This window comes from Marmota marmota, unplaced genomic scaffold, assembly GCF_001458135.2.
Source record: "Marmota marmota marmota unplaced genomic scaffold, marMar, whole genome shotgun sequence".
In the NCBI taxonomy this organism is placed as follows: Eukaryota; Metazoa; Chordata; class Mammalia; order Rodentia; family Sciuridae; genus Marmota; species Marmota marmota.
The window spans coordinates 18,865,355-18,880,114 of NW_026000108.1; the positions used below are offsets into that span (position 1 = coordinate 18,865,355).

Sequence of the window (14,760 nt, forward strand, 5' to 3'; positions counted from 1 at the left end):
GCGCTCCTGGCTCGGCTGCGCCCCTCGCTTGCGCTTGCCTGGATGGAGGGGCTTCCCTGTTGCGGGGCGAGCAGCCAGCCCAGGCGCGGACACCTGTCCCGCGCCGCCTCTCGCCTTGTCCACTGTCTGTAGGCTGTGGACCAGCGATTGTCATTAAACTCCCAGTTCTTTAGATTTCCCCCCAAAGTGAGTCCAAACTGCAGCCAGACACTGAAGAAAACTTAACAGAGTGACGTAAGTTGTTTGCTCAAGTTTGGACGTGAGTTCTGAATTAATAATTCGAAACTATCCACAAGTTCCCAGAGTTGTGACTTTGCAGGGTGGATGACAGCAGAGAGAGAGATGTACAGCAAGAATATCCAGAAACGTTTCAAAACGTTTTCCAACTAAATGTTATTGTGACGCTAGTTAGAGGGGGCGGAGACGAATTTATTTTTGTTTTTGTTTGTTTAATTACTTAAATTTAAAATTGGTAATTTACCCTGTGTTAATTTTTTTTAATTGACATGATCAGTTTTTATTTTTGTTTTTGGTACTGGGGATTAAACTTGGGAGCACTCAACCACTGAGATACATCCCCCACCCTATTTTGTATTTTATTTAGAGATAGGGTCTCACTGAATTGCTTATTGCCTTGCAGATGCTGAGGCTGGCTTTGAACTTGATCTTCCTGTCTCAGCCTCCTGAGCTGCTGGGGTTATAGGCATATGCCACAGTGCCCAGCTAGTTTGTTTATTTTTTGAACAAAATAGATAGCTCCTGCTATCTATCTCTTTCAAAGGTTTTTATTTCTTGAGTCGTTTCTATAATTATGCGTTAAAACACACACCTTTTCACTGTTAAATGAATGGATCACCTTTGAAAGAGGGTAATTGAAAATAAAGTTTAGGCATGCTGCTGTAGCATAGATCGTTGTTGAAGAAATGAGTTTGGGGCTTGTGGAGAGAAGTGAGACTAATTTCATGTAAATCGAGTAGACTTGATATAGTTATTGCTAGAGAAGAGACCAACTTGTTTGTGAAATGGTGGTGTTTACACCTACTTGCCGGTGTTAGGGTGGATTTAAAGAGATGGTGTGCACACAGTGTTTTGGAGTATCTTTCTTTGCAACACTTAAACGCTACAAAGAAGATAGTTTGTATTAATATTGCTTAGTTTTTCCCGAGTTTTGAACTTCCAGATTTTTACCTGCCCTGCTACTAGTATGTACGTAAAGAATTTGGGATAGAGTAAGTTACTCAAGTTCTATTTGAACTTCTGTTCAAACATAAATACTCTAAATTGAAGAGGCCAAGAGGAAGCCGTCTGGCCCACTCTTAAGCTTTAGCCAACATTTCTGATGTGCATCTATGCTACTATTATAAAGTTAGGCTAATGGGCGCATTTTCAGTACGACCCTTGGTCGAGCAAACAAACGTGAAGTTGGAACCAGATCACAAATGGATCACATTCACCTAACTACACTGGCAGTTTGGACTTCTATTACCTAGAATCCAGTCTGTGAAGTAACCAAGATCCTCATAGATAGCTTGCCTTTTTCCACCTCAAAGTTAACATCATAGCTAGATTTTATTAGGGCCAAAAGTCCAGAAAATGCATTTGTTGTGTGAAAGTGAGGAGTTTTTTTTTGTAAATAAATAATATTAAGGCTAGAAAAAGTCAAAGTGAAGCTAGAATATGGAAGTTAGAATACATATGACTTATTGAAAAGAAGGCCTACCTCTTTAATGGTGATATTTTTATCACAATTTATAGTTAGTTTTCATTGACCATCCTTCTTGGGTAAAATTAATAAAATTGTGATGGTTGGTAGTTCATAAAACTTCAGAGGTAAGTGGTCTGCCCAGAGTCAAATATCTGGGAAGTGGTAAAGACAGAACTAGATAAAGCCTAATTCTTTTTCATGTCCTGCACTTTTCCATTTTGCTATAGATGCCTAAATGTTATTTATTTATTTTGGTAAGACGGCGGGGGGGGGGGGNCTGGAAGATTTTGAATTGCCAGCAGCTACAACAGGGAGTAATGGAGATGAAGTCTTGGGGTGGGGGGTGTTGAACTCAGGGGCACTAGGCCACTGAGCCACATCCCCAGCCCTATTTAGAGACAGGGTCTCACTGAGTTGCTTAGTGCCTAGCTTTTGCTGAGGCTGGCTTTGAACACACAATCCTCCTGCATCAGTCTCCTGAACTGCTGGGATTACAGGCGTGCACCACTGCGCCCAGCTAGATCCCTAAGTGTTATAAAACAATTGTTACTTTGGTTATTATGGAGTTTTTTAAAATGGGATTTTAAAATAGTTTTGAACTATAAACATTACTTAAAGGTGTTTAAAAGAGATCCCTCCCCCCAAAATACTTATGATTAGTTTAAAATTTAGGGTTTTTTTTTTAAATGAGGCCATTATTTCCTTTGTCTGTTATCATCCAATTTCCATCAAACCACCTTTAGGTCTAAGACATTCTTGCCTTTAGATTAACATCATTTATGATGCTTAGCTGTTTTGTTTATAAAAACAGGAACTTTATATACTTTAGTCACATGTCTGTTATCTTTAATAAGGCATTTGACAAAGTCTAGAAATAGCAAAAACTATAGTGTTGGTTGTTAAATCATTATCAAAGTAGGAGTCGTGGCATTCCTTGTCCTAGTTATCATTTTAGTCAGTGAATTGCATAGTATTAAAGATGATAAAAGCTAATATCTATGTAGCAGTTGGTATGTGCTGGGCATAGTTCTATGTACTTCGCATTTGTTAATTTTTAACCAACCTTATGAAGTGAGTGCTATTTTTTATTCCCATTTAATAAAGCGCAGAGAGGTGAAGTGAGTTCTCCAAGGTCCCAGTTAGTACAGACTTGAGCACATACATGTCTGTTGTTGGAAAGCCTAACAGAACAATTAGAACTCACAAAGGAAAATGAAATTTTATTTATGTCATTTAATGATTCACGATAGCTTGAATCATTGGAACCCTAAATGATAACCTGGTTTCATTTAGAGGAAAGTTTAGAAGAGTAGAAGTTGCAGATGTCTGACTGTCACCATAACCTAGCATTAGAACCCTAAAGGTAGTGTTCAAATCATGTTCAAAAAATGCATGTTCAAAATTAGAAAATCATATAAATGTGAAGAAAGATGAGAAAAGGGGTAGTAAACTAAATAAGATGGAGACTGGAATAAGAGTACTGAAATAAGATTACTGAATAGCTAACATGAAAGAAACCAATTAGGGAGACCATGAAGTTGAACTTGTTGTTTGAACCAAAACAGAACTGACAAATGATAACTTGTCACACATTCTCTTGGAGAAGAGACTATAAGCTGAACAACATCTTTGTAATAAAAGTGATTGAATTCATAAGTCTAGTTCTTATAACTTTCCTGAAGTCCTTTTCAGTAGAAGTAATTCTAATAGCTGGTGTTAACAGTGTGGCTTGATCCAAGTTCAGGACACTGATAACCTGGTTTCATTTAGAGGAAAGTTTAGAAGAGTAGAAGTTGCAGATGTCTGACAGTCACCATAACTGAGTTTTTGAAATGGAGCAGGGATGTGTTGGAGATTATTCCTCAGCTGTTGCTTAGAATACAGCACGCACAGTTCTTTGTTTTCCATTCATTAGAGATACATCATTCATCAAATATGTATGCCTACAGGGTACCTGTGGAAATCAAGGTCTTGAAAGAATAGTGACCTATCACATGCATGCCTCCCTACACAGCTGTGTAGCCTGGAGGAGGACTTAGTCAATTAGAAGAAGTAGTTCTAACAGACTGTCCATACTCTGACTGGTAAATCTGAGGTTCCACAGAGGCATGGAGCAGTACCCTAGATGTGTAGGGGACAGGGAAGATTCAGCTGAGTGACATCTAGCATTGGAATCCTAAAGGTAGCGTTCAGTTCATCAGACTTATCAGCACTTTTTTCTAGAAATATTCTGGTTAGTGGGTAAGGTAAGGAAGGATGGGAAAGGGGTAATTCTAACTCTTAAGGGAGGATGAGTTTGTTTTAATTGTTTGTTTAATTACTTAAATTTAAAATTGGTAATTTACCCTGTGTTAATTTTTTTTAATTGACATGATCAGATTTTATTTTTATTTTTGTTTTTGGTACTGGGGATTAAACTTGGGAGCACTCAACCACTGAGATACATCCCCCACCCTATTTTGTATTTTATTTAGAGATAGGGTCTCACTGAATTGCTTATTGCCTTGCAGTTGCTGAGGCTGGCTTTGAACTTGATCTTCCTGTCTCAGCCTCCTGAGCTGCTGGGGTTATAGGCATATGCCACAGTGCCCAGCTAGTTTGTTTATTTTTTGAACAAAATTTATTGAGGGTCTGCCATGTGCCAGGACCTCTGTTCTAGTCACATAAGATACATCGGAGAACAAAACAAAGATCTTTTGCTTTCCTGGAACTTAGATCATTTTGTTATAGTATTGTAAGTGTGAAGGATGAATAAGAAATATCCATGGGAAAGAAGCTTGGAATAGTCATGAGAACAGCAAAGCTTCAGGGGTACTTTGGACATCTGTGAAAAGTGAGGAGCCTGAACGAGACTGGAACTTGACTAGAAGGCCACCGTCTCTTCCTAGTATTGACCCAAAGGGAGTATATGAGGCTACTTAGAAAATAATTTTGAATGTATTCCGACACAAACACAAAATGCCATACTTTATTTCTTAAGATAGTGACCACAATTTTTTTAAACATGGCTTTTTAAATTTTTTATCTTTATTTTATTTATTTATTTTTATGTGGTGGTTCCGATCGAACCCAGGGCCTCACTCATGCTAGACGAGTGCTCTACCACTGAGCCACAACCCCAGCCCCAGTGACCACAGTTTCAATGGAATATATATAAATATAATTATATATCAAAGATAGCCTGGTGTGGTGGCACATGCTGTAATCTTAGTTTTTTGGGAGGCTGAGGCAGAAGGATTGCAAGTTTGAGCCAGCCTAGACAACTTAACAAATTCCCAGCAACTTAGTGAGACCCTATCTCAAAATAAAAATAAAAGCTGAGCATGGTGGTGCACACCTACAATTCTAGCAACTCAGGAGGCTGATGCAGGAGGATTGCAAGTTTAAGGTTAGCCTTAGCTCCTGTCTCAAAATTTAAAATAAAAAAATAAAAGGACTGGGGATATAGCTCATTGATAGGTTGTCCCTGGATTCAGTTCCCAATACCATACACACACACACACACACACAGCAAAAACCCAGAGGGCTGCAGTGTAGCTCTGTATGCTAGAGCACTTGCCTAGCGAACAGAAGTCTCTGGGTTCTATTCCAGCACTGAGTTACTAAAAATCAAACTGATAATAAACTTTCAAACCAGATTATCCATATCATATGTTGCATGAAGTAGTATAATATCTGGGGGTGCCTTTCACATTAAACTCATTATCAAAGTACATTTAAGTAATGAGCATGCAGAGAATTGTAGAATGTAATTGTCAGTAATGAATCAGTTAAGGAAAAATTATCTACTAAAAACCACTTGCTTTCATTTTAGAAGAGTTGATAGGTCTTTTTTCTGACAGTAATTAGATAGTAGGACCAGTTATTTTTTTAAAGTGCTCTTCTGGATTTTGATGCTAAATGCAAACCATGTTCAAAGAAAAAAATGTGTAGCTTCCTGTAGGATGATATTATCTCAATAATGTGGCAAGAACATCCTGCTTTATTTTCTACAGAAATGTTTCTAATTGATTGATTTTGGTTGAAACTGAATTGTTCAGTATTTGACAAATGACTATGGACTTCACGTTAGGAACAACAGGAGGTTCTATGACACACCTAACCCATAGCCAACTTGGTAACACTTACTAGTAATAATGTGAAGTCTTGCGTAGCCCAAAAGAGCTGTTCAGGTGTAGACTGTGAGAGAACAAGAGTAGTCCAAGAGTTCAGCGATTTCAATATAAATTAGTATTATGACGGAACTCCTGAGGAACTCCTACAGTATTCTAGGGACTCTTTCTTTTGGGTCAGTGTCAAGATTGAGGATGAGGTGTCTATTCTGTTCATGAGTTACTTGGTTCTGGAGACCATATTTGGAGAGGAAACATTGAAATACTGAGGCAGGAAATGAGGACAAGTACATGAAATACTGAGGCAGGAAATGAGGACAAGTACGATGCTGAAAAGCCTGAGAACACTTCAGTGTGGAAGGAGGTGGAGAAAGACTCAGAGGAACAAGAAAGGCCCTTCAGCTATTTGATGGGCATCACTGAAGAGGGTAAGTAGTAGGCCTTTGCTCCAGACAGCAGGTCTAGGATAAGGGCGGAAACTGCAGAAGACACACTTCATTTCTGGAGTGAGATGGGAAGCCCTTGAACTGTTAGGTACAAAGGAGTGATGCAGTCTGTCCTGTTTTGAGAGGGTTACTATGGCTGCTTGGTTGAGTGTAGAAAGGCAGGAGTGAAAGAGGAAGACCAGTTAGGGGGCTCTTATAATAATTTGGGCAAGAACTGATAATTACCTAAGTAACATGGAAGATGGTAAGAGGCTGGGCTCCAAACACTAGGCAGTAGAGCCTACACAACTTTCTTGTTGGAGATAGAAGGTGAGAGTGGAAGATCAGGAATGATTCTAAGGTTCTGCAGCTTATTCTGGTTTATACAACTGGAAGATTTTGAATTGCCAGCAGCTACAACAGGGAGGAATGGAGATGAAGTCTTGGGGTGGGGGGTGTTAAAGATGAAGAATTGAGTTTTGGGTAATAAACTTTGAGCCATCTGTTAACATCCAAGTAGAGATGTTGAATAATAGTTGCAAGTCCAGGCCTGAGAGAGAAATTTGGAAATCATCAGTGTTGACCCATAGTTAAGCAGTGGATCAGTAGGTGTGGTGCTGTGTGTATGTGTGTGCGTATACACACACACATATATATGTATATAAGAGACATTTTTTTTTTAATTTTTTCACGTCATGAAGTAGGCAGCTAGATAGATAATCTGCTGAGAGAGGATGGGAGAGGAGGTGTTGAGAATTTGAGTTGATATGCGTTTCTCTGGTCAAGTTCAGCTATCCTGGCAGAGGCATAGAGTCAACAGACAGGTTTCACCAGGACTGGGATTTTTCCAGGTGACCATGATGAAGGGAGGGAGAAGAGTGATTCTGTAATGATAGGCCATATTTAAGGTGGTCAAGGAGTGGGGCACATGAAGGGAGTAAAGACCAAGGATAACAAGGAGATCAGTGCTTGTAGGTTCCTGTAGGATGGGTGAATTTTATGCTGGAGGGACTAAACTAGGAAGCTAGGAGGTGCTTGAAAAATTGTGGAGAATTTGTAGTTACTGATGATAGGATTTGAGACAAGACTGTGGAATTAGAGCTAGAGAAGGATGAAGGACAGAATCATTGCAGAGGAGTTCAAAGAAGTGAGAGGTATTTGTGTGATTTTTTTCAACAAATAGTAAAGTTTTTTCCATATGGCATTGTTTAGAACTTAGAAGTGGTCAGGAAGGAGGATCAAAGCTGTCCATGTAGTACTTAATTACATTTTTCTGTACCTCTGTCCTAACGCCAATAACCAAATTTACACATTTAGGTCCATATCATGAGCATTCTCGAGGCTAATCTTTCTTCTTAATGCAGTGACCACGGGCCTTTCAGAGATGAATGCATTCTTGGATGATCCAGAATTTGCCGATATTATATTGAGAGCAGAACAAGCAATAGAATTGGGAGTTTTTCCACAAAGAATTTCTCAAGGCTCAAGTGGAAGTTACTTTGTAAAGGATCCTAAGAAGGTGAGAATTTCACAGACCTACTATATACTAAGAAAATTTTGGAAAACACTAACTTAAATCTGAAGTCATTGTGAATTTCTGAAGATATTAATTTCGATTGCACTCTCTTTTCTGAAATAAAGCACAATTTTTTTGTTATTATTTTTTACTAAAGCACCCTCATCTATAGAAATAGAGCTTATTGTTGTTAAGTTATAGAGTGCTATTCTGACAGCTTCTATTTGGTTTCAAGCAATTACTGAATACCCTGTTCACTTGGAGATTCGTTGAGCATATGTCAATAAGTCCTCACCTTAAAATAGTCTATTACCATACTTGCCAAGCAGAGTAGAAATTGAAACTTTCACAGCTTGTCTAATGTCATTTCCAATGCTTGTTTTTTTTTTTCAAGGCTATATTTTTCTCTAGATATATTTTTTCTGGCATTGTGCCAAGGGAAGGAGGTTGGGTAACCTGAAGTGTGAAGTCATTGAAATGCACAAAAGTGAAATGAATAAATGATTCTGGAGCAGAAAAAAGAAATTTCTATGGTAATTTCTTCCATTTAGTCTAGAATTTTTCAAAAATTGATCTCATCTTTTCTAAAAGCCTTCTGATGCACAACCAGCAAGTCCTCTTTTGAGAGATAAGAAAGTTCACAATTTTACCCCCTTTTTTCAAAGATTAAAGTTATATTTTCAACGTAATTTTAAAGCATAGTCCTCCTTTGAGATTTTAAGATAGTTGTAGGTACCTGGGCACAAGGCACAAGGGCATATGCCTGTAGTCCCAGCTACTCAGAAGTCCGAGGCAGGAGGATCACTTGAGCCCAGGAGTTTGGGGCCACCAGTCTTTGCAACATAGCAAAGTCCTTTCCCTTAAAAGTTAAGATAAAAAATATATATGTGTGTGTGTGTATATATATATATATATATATATATATGTTGTATCAGATTAGTACAAAAGGTTATAGAGATTTTAGACATTCATGAACCAATCTTTTAAATAAAGGAGTTTATTTAAAAGATTGGTTCATGAAAAACATAACTGGGAAACTCTTAGGCTAAGAGCAGCTGACAGCATAGTTATTCAATGTATCTTATTCCCTTTGTTTAGAAAAATATTTTTTGGCATAGACTTTATTAGTTTATTTAGCAAACACTTGGAAGCTTAATGTGTTTCAGATATGGCTTTGAGTACTAGAGGTGCAGCACTAACAAAGCTCCAGCCTTTTTAGAATGTACGCCATAGTGGGGAAAGTAGATGTTAAACAAACTTGTGGCTTGGGTGTTTAATAGTTTCTGAATAGTAACACTGTTTGACCTAAAGTGGTGGTTTTCAAACATTTAAAATTGGTGAGACACCTTTTTTTAACCTCAAAGTCCATTAATATAAAACAAATGAGTTAATCTGGTTAAATGGCATAGGTCACAGGTTAAATGGCATGAACCCTTGCCCTCACCTTCTAAGGTTTGTCAGAGCACTATTTGAAAAGTACTGGTCCAAGGAATTATTGAGTTTAGATCCTCAATGGAAATGAGTAAAATGTGATTGAAAACAAACCTCTTAACACTTGAGGGTTATGCCTAAATCTGGGTCCGGGAATAGGAGGAAATAAATTATGAGAATGTGTTTTGTGGATTATTATCTCTCTCTCTCTCAATCTATATGTAAAATAATGGATAGCAATGTGTTTGATATATATGTCTGCTTCCACACATGTAAAAGCCTAATAAGATTTTTCCTTTTTACCCCTTTAGAAAATTATTGGTGTTTTTAAACCAAAATCAGAAGAGCCTTATGGTCAATTGAATCCAAAATGGACCAAGTATGTCCACAAGGTCTGCTGCCCTTGCTGCTTTGGCAGAGGCTGCCTGCTTCCCAACCAGGGCTACCTTTCTGAGGCTGGGGCCTACCTCTTGGATGAAAAGCTTCATCTGGGCATTGTACCTAAAACAAAGGTAAAGCAGAGTGGGTTTCCAGTCAAGTACTTAGCCCACTTGTCTGTGAGTACTTTAGTAATAACTTAATGGTAGAGCCTTAAAGTGGAATCCCTTCTTGGTAATTCAAGAGTATGAGCAGCTGCCAACTTGTCCTCACATAGACCCACAAGCATGCAAGGGAATGGCTCTTGTTCCTGGGAGGTCACGGGAGCTAACACAGAGAGGAGGAAGGACTTGCATTTAGAAAGTAGACAAAAATGAGGGATCAAGATTTGTGGAAGGTCAAGATAGCTATTTACAAGGCTGCTATTGGTTTCTTTTTGGACTTTGTATGTTTTAATTGTTGCCATCCTCAAAATGTTCATATCTAATTCTACAATTTAAAACTCTTGCTTAGTTTTTTCCACTAGAAATTTTTAGGTCACTTTTATACCTCTTTGAGAAAAGAGATATGTTCCATGGTTTCACAAAATCCCCTGGCCTTTCTATCTTAGATTTTCAGCTATAGCCTTAAACTTTGCTCGTTTATAGGATTAGAGTGAATTTGATTGCGTACGTGGATAGAAATATCATAATGCAAATTCTGACCATTTTTCTGAACTCTGTGTTTCTAGGTGGTTTGGCTTGTCAGTGAGACATTTAATTACAGTGCAATTGACCGAGCAAAATCAAGAGGCAAAAAGTATGCCTTACAGAAAGTGCCAAAAGTAGGTAGAAAGTTTCATCGGATAGGACTACCTCCTAAGGTGAGTTACTGTGATAAGCTGTACTTAGGATGTAGTTGGGAGGTTCAGCCTGATCTCTTAGAGCTAAACATCACACTCTAGACTGTGGTTATAGTAGTAAAAGCTTTTTCCTCTTTGAGGAGCTCATAGTAACCAAGCCATTTCAATGCAGTTTGATAAAGTGCTTGATAGGTAGTAAGTTCGGGAGCTTTGAGAGGTTCAAAGAGGGATGCCTAGAACTGGGATTATAGCCCAGTGGTGGAGCTTTTGCATAACAGGCTAAGGCCCTGGGTTTGATCCCCAACACCACTCACACCAAGAAAAGATGCAGAAGAGGGATGCCTAACTGAGTCTGGAGGAGCAGGGAATGTTTCCCAGATGATGTTGTATCAAAGGCTTTATAAAGTAATGGCCAAAAGTTCCGATCTAGAGTCGGAGCTGGGTTCCATCCTGTCTCTATACTAGTTAGCATGAGACCTGGGCAGGGTCTGTATTTTGTCAGCCCTAGTTTCTATGAAGTAGGGAATGACATGAACTACCTCTTAGGATAAACTTGAGAAATTCAGGTCAAGTACTTGGTACATAGTTATGGTTCAGTAAATGGTAGCAGCCGTGTTTGCTCATTGCACATTAGATCTTTTTTTTTTCTAATCACTTTAAAATAAACTGAGAGATGATTAGCAGCTAACTAAGCAAAGGTGGAGAGGGCTAATGGGAAAGGCATCCTAGAAAAACTCTAGGATTTATTTTTTAAAAATAAACTTGACCTACAATTTTGTTTTGGTTTTGCTCTACGTGTATCTAGATAAAAGACTTTGAGTGGAAATTCATGATTAACTAATTTTAAAAATTGTACTCCAAGTAAACTTGGAGTTCTAAGACTTTTTGTAAGTCCTTTTCCTTCTTGGATGTGCTAAAATAAGCATGACTATTGGAGACTATGGTTTCCATATTAATGACTACTACTACTTAGTTATAAGTGCCTTAAAGAAAACGTTGGAATTGTTTAAAAAAAAAATCATGCCAACAACAAGACTATAAAATGTTGGGATAAGGAATAGATTTTTGTGTGTGGTGATTTGTTTGCATTTGTGAAGATTGCTCAGTACCCAGGCATCATCTGCTGTTGAAAACTTGTATTTCCATCTTTAATACATGGTTTAATGTTAACTAGTAAATTTTAGTAACAAAAATGTCTTTTAAAATGGATATATTTTCAAGGAAAGAACTATGTAAAAAAATACTATAGAGGTTATGGTTCTTTTAAAATTTATGACAGGATCTTTAATCTGAATAGTCAAAGAATCCACTATTATTTTTAAAATAAAATTATTTTCTGTATTTTATGTTTTAAGAAGAGTCTTGAAACGTTTCTTTCATGATTAAAATTGCACTATTATGAAATAATCAGGATTGATGTTCAATTTAGCCTCCATAATTAAATTCACTTTAATGAATATTTTTAGAAAGCAGCATTCTTGTTAAGAGTGTCACCTTGAGGGCATATGTTTATTTTCCTTTTTGATTATCCCGAAATAGCTGCTTAAAAGTCTAGTCTAGCAATGCTCCTTAATAGTCTAGGGTTGAACATTTTTTATTTGCTGTGCATTCTTCATGTGATTATTTAAAATTAGTGTGTAAAAATAGGTTTCTTGATAAATATGCTTATCTAAATTAGCGTTATCTCTTCTATTTTTCTTATTATGTTTGTATAACATTTTGTGACAGTACTGCTGAGAAATTAAAAATTAATCCCTTTGTTCTTGTACTTTCGTTTCTAACTATAGTTCTTAAAATTGTAGATTGGTTCCTTTCAGTTATTTGTTGAAGGTTACAAGGAGGCTGAATATTGGCTTAGGAAATTTGAAGCTGATCCTTTGCCTGAGAATATTAGAAAACAATTTCAGTCACAATTTGAAAGATTAGTTGTTTTGGATTACATCATCAGAAACACAGGTATTGAAGTTCTCTCATTTGTTCACTCCGATCTCGTTAGCTTTCAAACTGTACTATTGTTATCTAAATCAGAGCTATAAAATTTTGATGCAAAAATCTTAAAGCTACTTCTTCTACCTGTTTTCAAAACAGACATAGTACAAACTCTCCTGGGCATAATTAATCCTATACTGGGGGGTTTGACTCATACCAGGCTCCTGTCTGGGTGACAGAGATCAATTCTTGGCCCCTAAAGAGAAATTTCCTAGGAGCAGGACAAGGCCAGATATTAGAAATGTTATCTGCATAATATGAAAAATTAAAACTCGATTGTATAATTTAGTTTAGATGCTCATTTTGACATTGTGTAATTGTTAGCATAGTTACAAATACATTAAACTTTATATTTGTTCTGCTTTGTAAGGAAATAATCTAATTCCAAATTTGGATGTAGACAGTCCAAAGCAGTAGGTCCCAATTGTAGTTCCCTGGATTCTCAGGGTCATTCTTGTACAATATCCTAGACTTACTGAGCAAAAACTCTGCAGCGGGGCAAGGACTGTGTTTTCATGCGTTTTCCAGGTAACTCTGATGCACTCTAAAGTTTGAGAACTACTGGTTTGGAATGTTTTCTCATTCATATTAGCTTCTGAAAAAGCATCATGTAATTTTCTACATTGACCTTCTTAATTAATATGATCTTAAATTAATACTAAAATTAGTGTGTAGTCCAGAGTACCCCAGTACCCTGGTAACCTGTTTGGAAATTTGCCTAGCAGGAAGGGTAGATGCTTTTTCTTTCTCAGGTGAAGAGGAAGTTACCCTTGATTTTAATAACCTTAATCTAATAATCATATCTCCCTCACAGGGTAGGTTATAAGGATTGAATTAACACATGTGAAGCCCCTAGAACAGTATCTGGCACAGAGAAAACATTCAATAAATGGTCCCAAATATTTATGGGTTTTTTTTGTTTGTTTGTTTGTTTTTAGTTTTAAATTGAAACTTTGATATGGTAGACGTATGCTATAGAAAATCAATGAAAATCTCAAAAATCGGCAGGTGACTAGATTTCTCCCCTTGATATTCATCTATAATGCCCATAAAAATCAATTAACAAATTTTTTTGTTTGTTTTAAAAGACAGAGGAAATGATAATTGGTTAGTCAGATATGAAAAGGAGAAATGTAAAAAAGAAACTGACCGTGAGGTAAGCAAATTTTAAATGAATAAGTAAATATATCTTTATCTACACACACACACACACACACATACACAACAGTCAATTTGTGTAAAAGATTTCTTGAAATTAAGTTATTCTCCATTATCTCCTCCTTCCCTTGTTAAATCTTTGATTTTAATTCTGTTCTTCTCATCTTTTTTCTGTCACTTGTTTACACTGAATTTCCAGATTCTATTTTTTATTATCTCTAGGCAGCTTTATTTTTTGTTTTGTATTAAAACAGAAGAATGATACCAGATGTATCATTTTTTTTTAGAGCTTGGGAAATTTGCAGAATGACTATTTTTACTTTGCTTTTATGTAATTAAGGTTTCTGGTATTTTTGTATTTTATTAGTTCAGTTCCTGCTGAGTTTTTTGGTACTAGGAATTGAACTCAGGGTGCTATATCACTGAGCCACAGTCCCTGCTCTTTTTATTTTTTATTTTTGATACAGGGTCTCACTAGTTCTGAGACTGGCCTTGAACCTGTGATCTTCCTGCCTCAGCCTGCCAACGTGCTGGGATTATAGGCATGTGTATACCATTGCACTGGCTCCTTCCGAGTTTTTGATTCAGTATTAGGTAATCTAATATTACCTAATGCAGTGGAACATGTATGCTTCACTTATGAATTATACCCACTGAACTTAAAGAAAACTTTCACCTAGAAGCTGGTTTTAACACAGAATAAACTGAGACTCTTAACACTATAAAAATTTTAGTATTCATTACTATCAACTCTGAGTAACCTAAGTTCACATATTAGTTACATAAGACATTTTTAGACGTTTTTAGTTTACAACAACCTGGCCCTACTTTTGAGAAAATTTTAAGTGATTAAGAAAAATAATTTCTCCAGTACTTATAATTTCTGTGTTCTTAAATTGTCACTTAAAATGTTTGCATCACTTTGAAGCATTTGTACTTTTAATTGTTTATCCAGGAAATTTTAAAATACATATGCAATACTTAGTAATAAAAAAAACCAAACTTGATACACATAGTAAGGGAATCAATCTTTTTAAAACTACGCTGAGTGAAAGAAGCTATAAAAGGTCACATACTGTATGATTCCATTTACATAAAAGTCTAGAAAATGCAGATCAGCCCCTACTGACAGAAGGCAGACGAGTGGGTACTGGGGACCGGGCAGAGGGAGGCATGAACTGCAGTGGAACTCAGGAAACTTTTGG

The 14,760-nt window shown here is 36.9% G+C and overlaps 1 protein-coding gene across 4 annotated transcripts in view; it reads left to right on the forward strand.

The window, feature by feature from the left end:
* Positions 1–5,171: 5,171 nt before the first annotated feature.
* Positions 5,172–14,760, forward strand: part of Pi4k2b (phosphatidylinositol 4-kinase type 2 beta) — a 33,279-nt gene continuing 23,690 nt past the window's right edge. The window contains exons 1-6 of one of the 4 annotated variants that reach the window (XM_048784286.1): positions 5,172–6,245; positions 7,607–7,761; positions 9,501–9,701; positions 10,298–10,429; positions 12,211–12,364; positions 13,486–13,553. In XM_048784286.1, the coding sequence (XP_048640243.1) occupies positions 6,227–6,245; positions 7,607–7,761; positions 9,501–9,701; positions 10,298–10,429; positions 12,211–12,364; positions 13,486–13,553 (729 nt within the window). In that variant the 5' untranslated portion in view covers positions 5,172–6,226. Of the gene's footprint in view, positions 6,246–7,606; positions 7,762–8,152; positions 8,292–9,500; positions 9,702–10,297; positions 10,430–12,210; positions 12,365–13,485; positions 13,554–14,760 lie in introns of those variants that run through there. The other 3 variants (XM_015482004.2, XM_015482003.2, XM_048784287.1) reach the window with 3 other exon arrangements.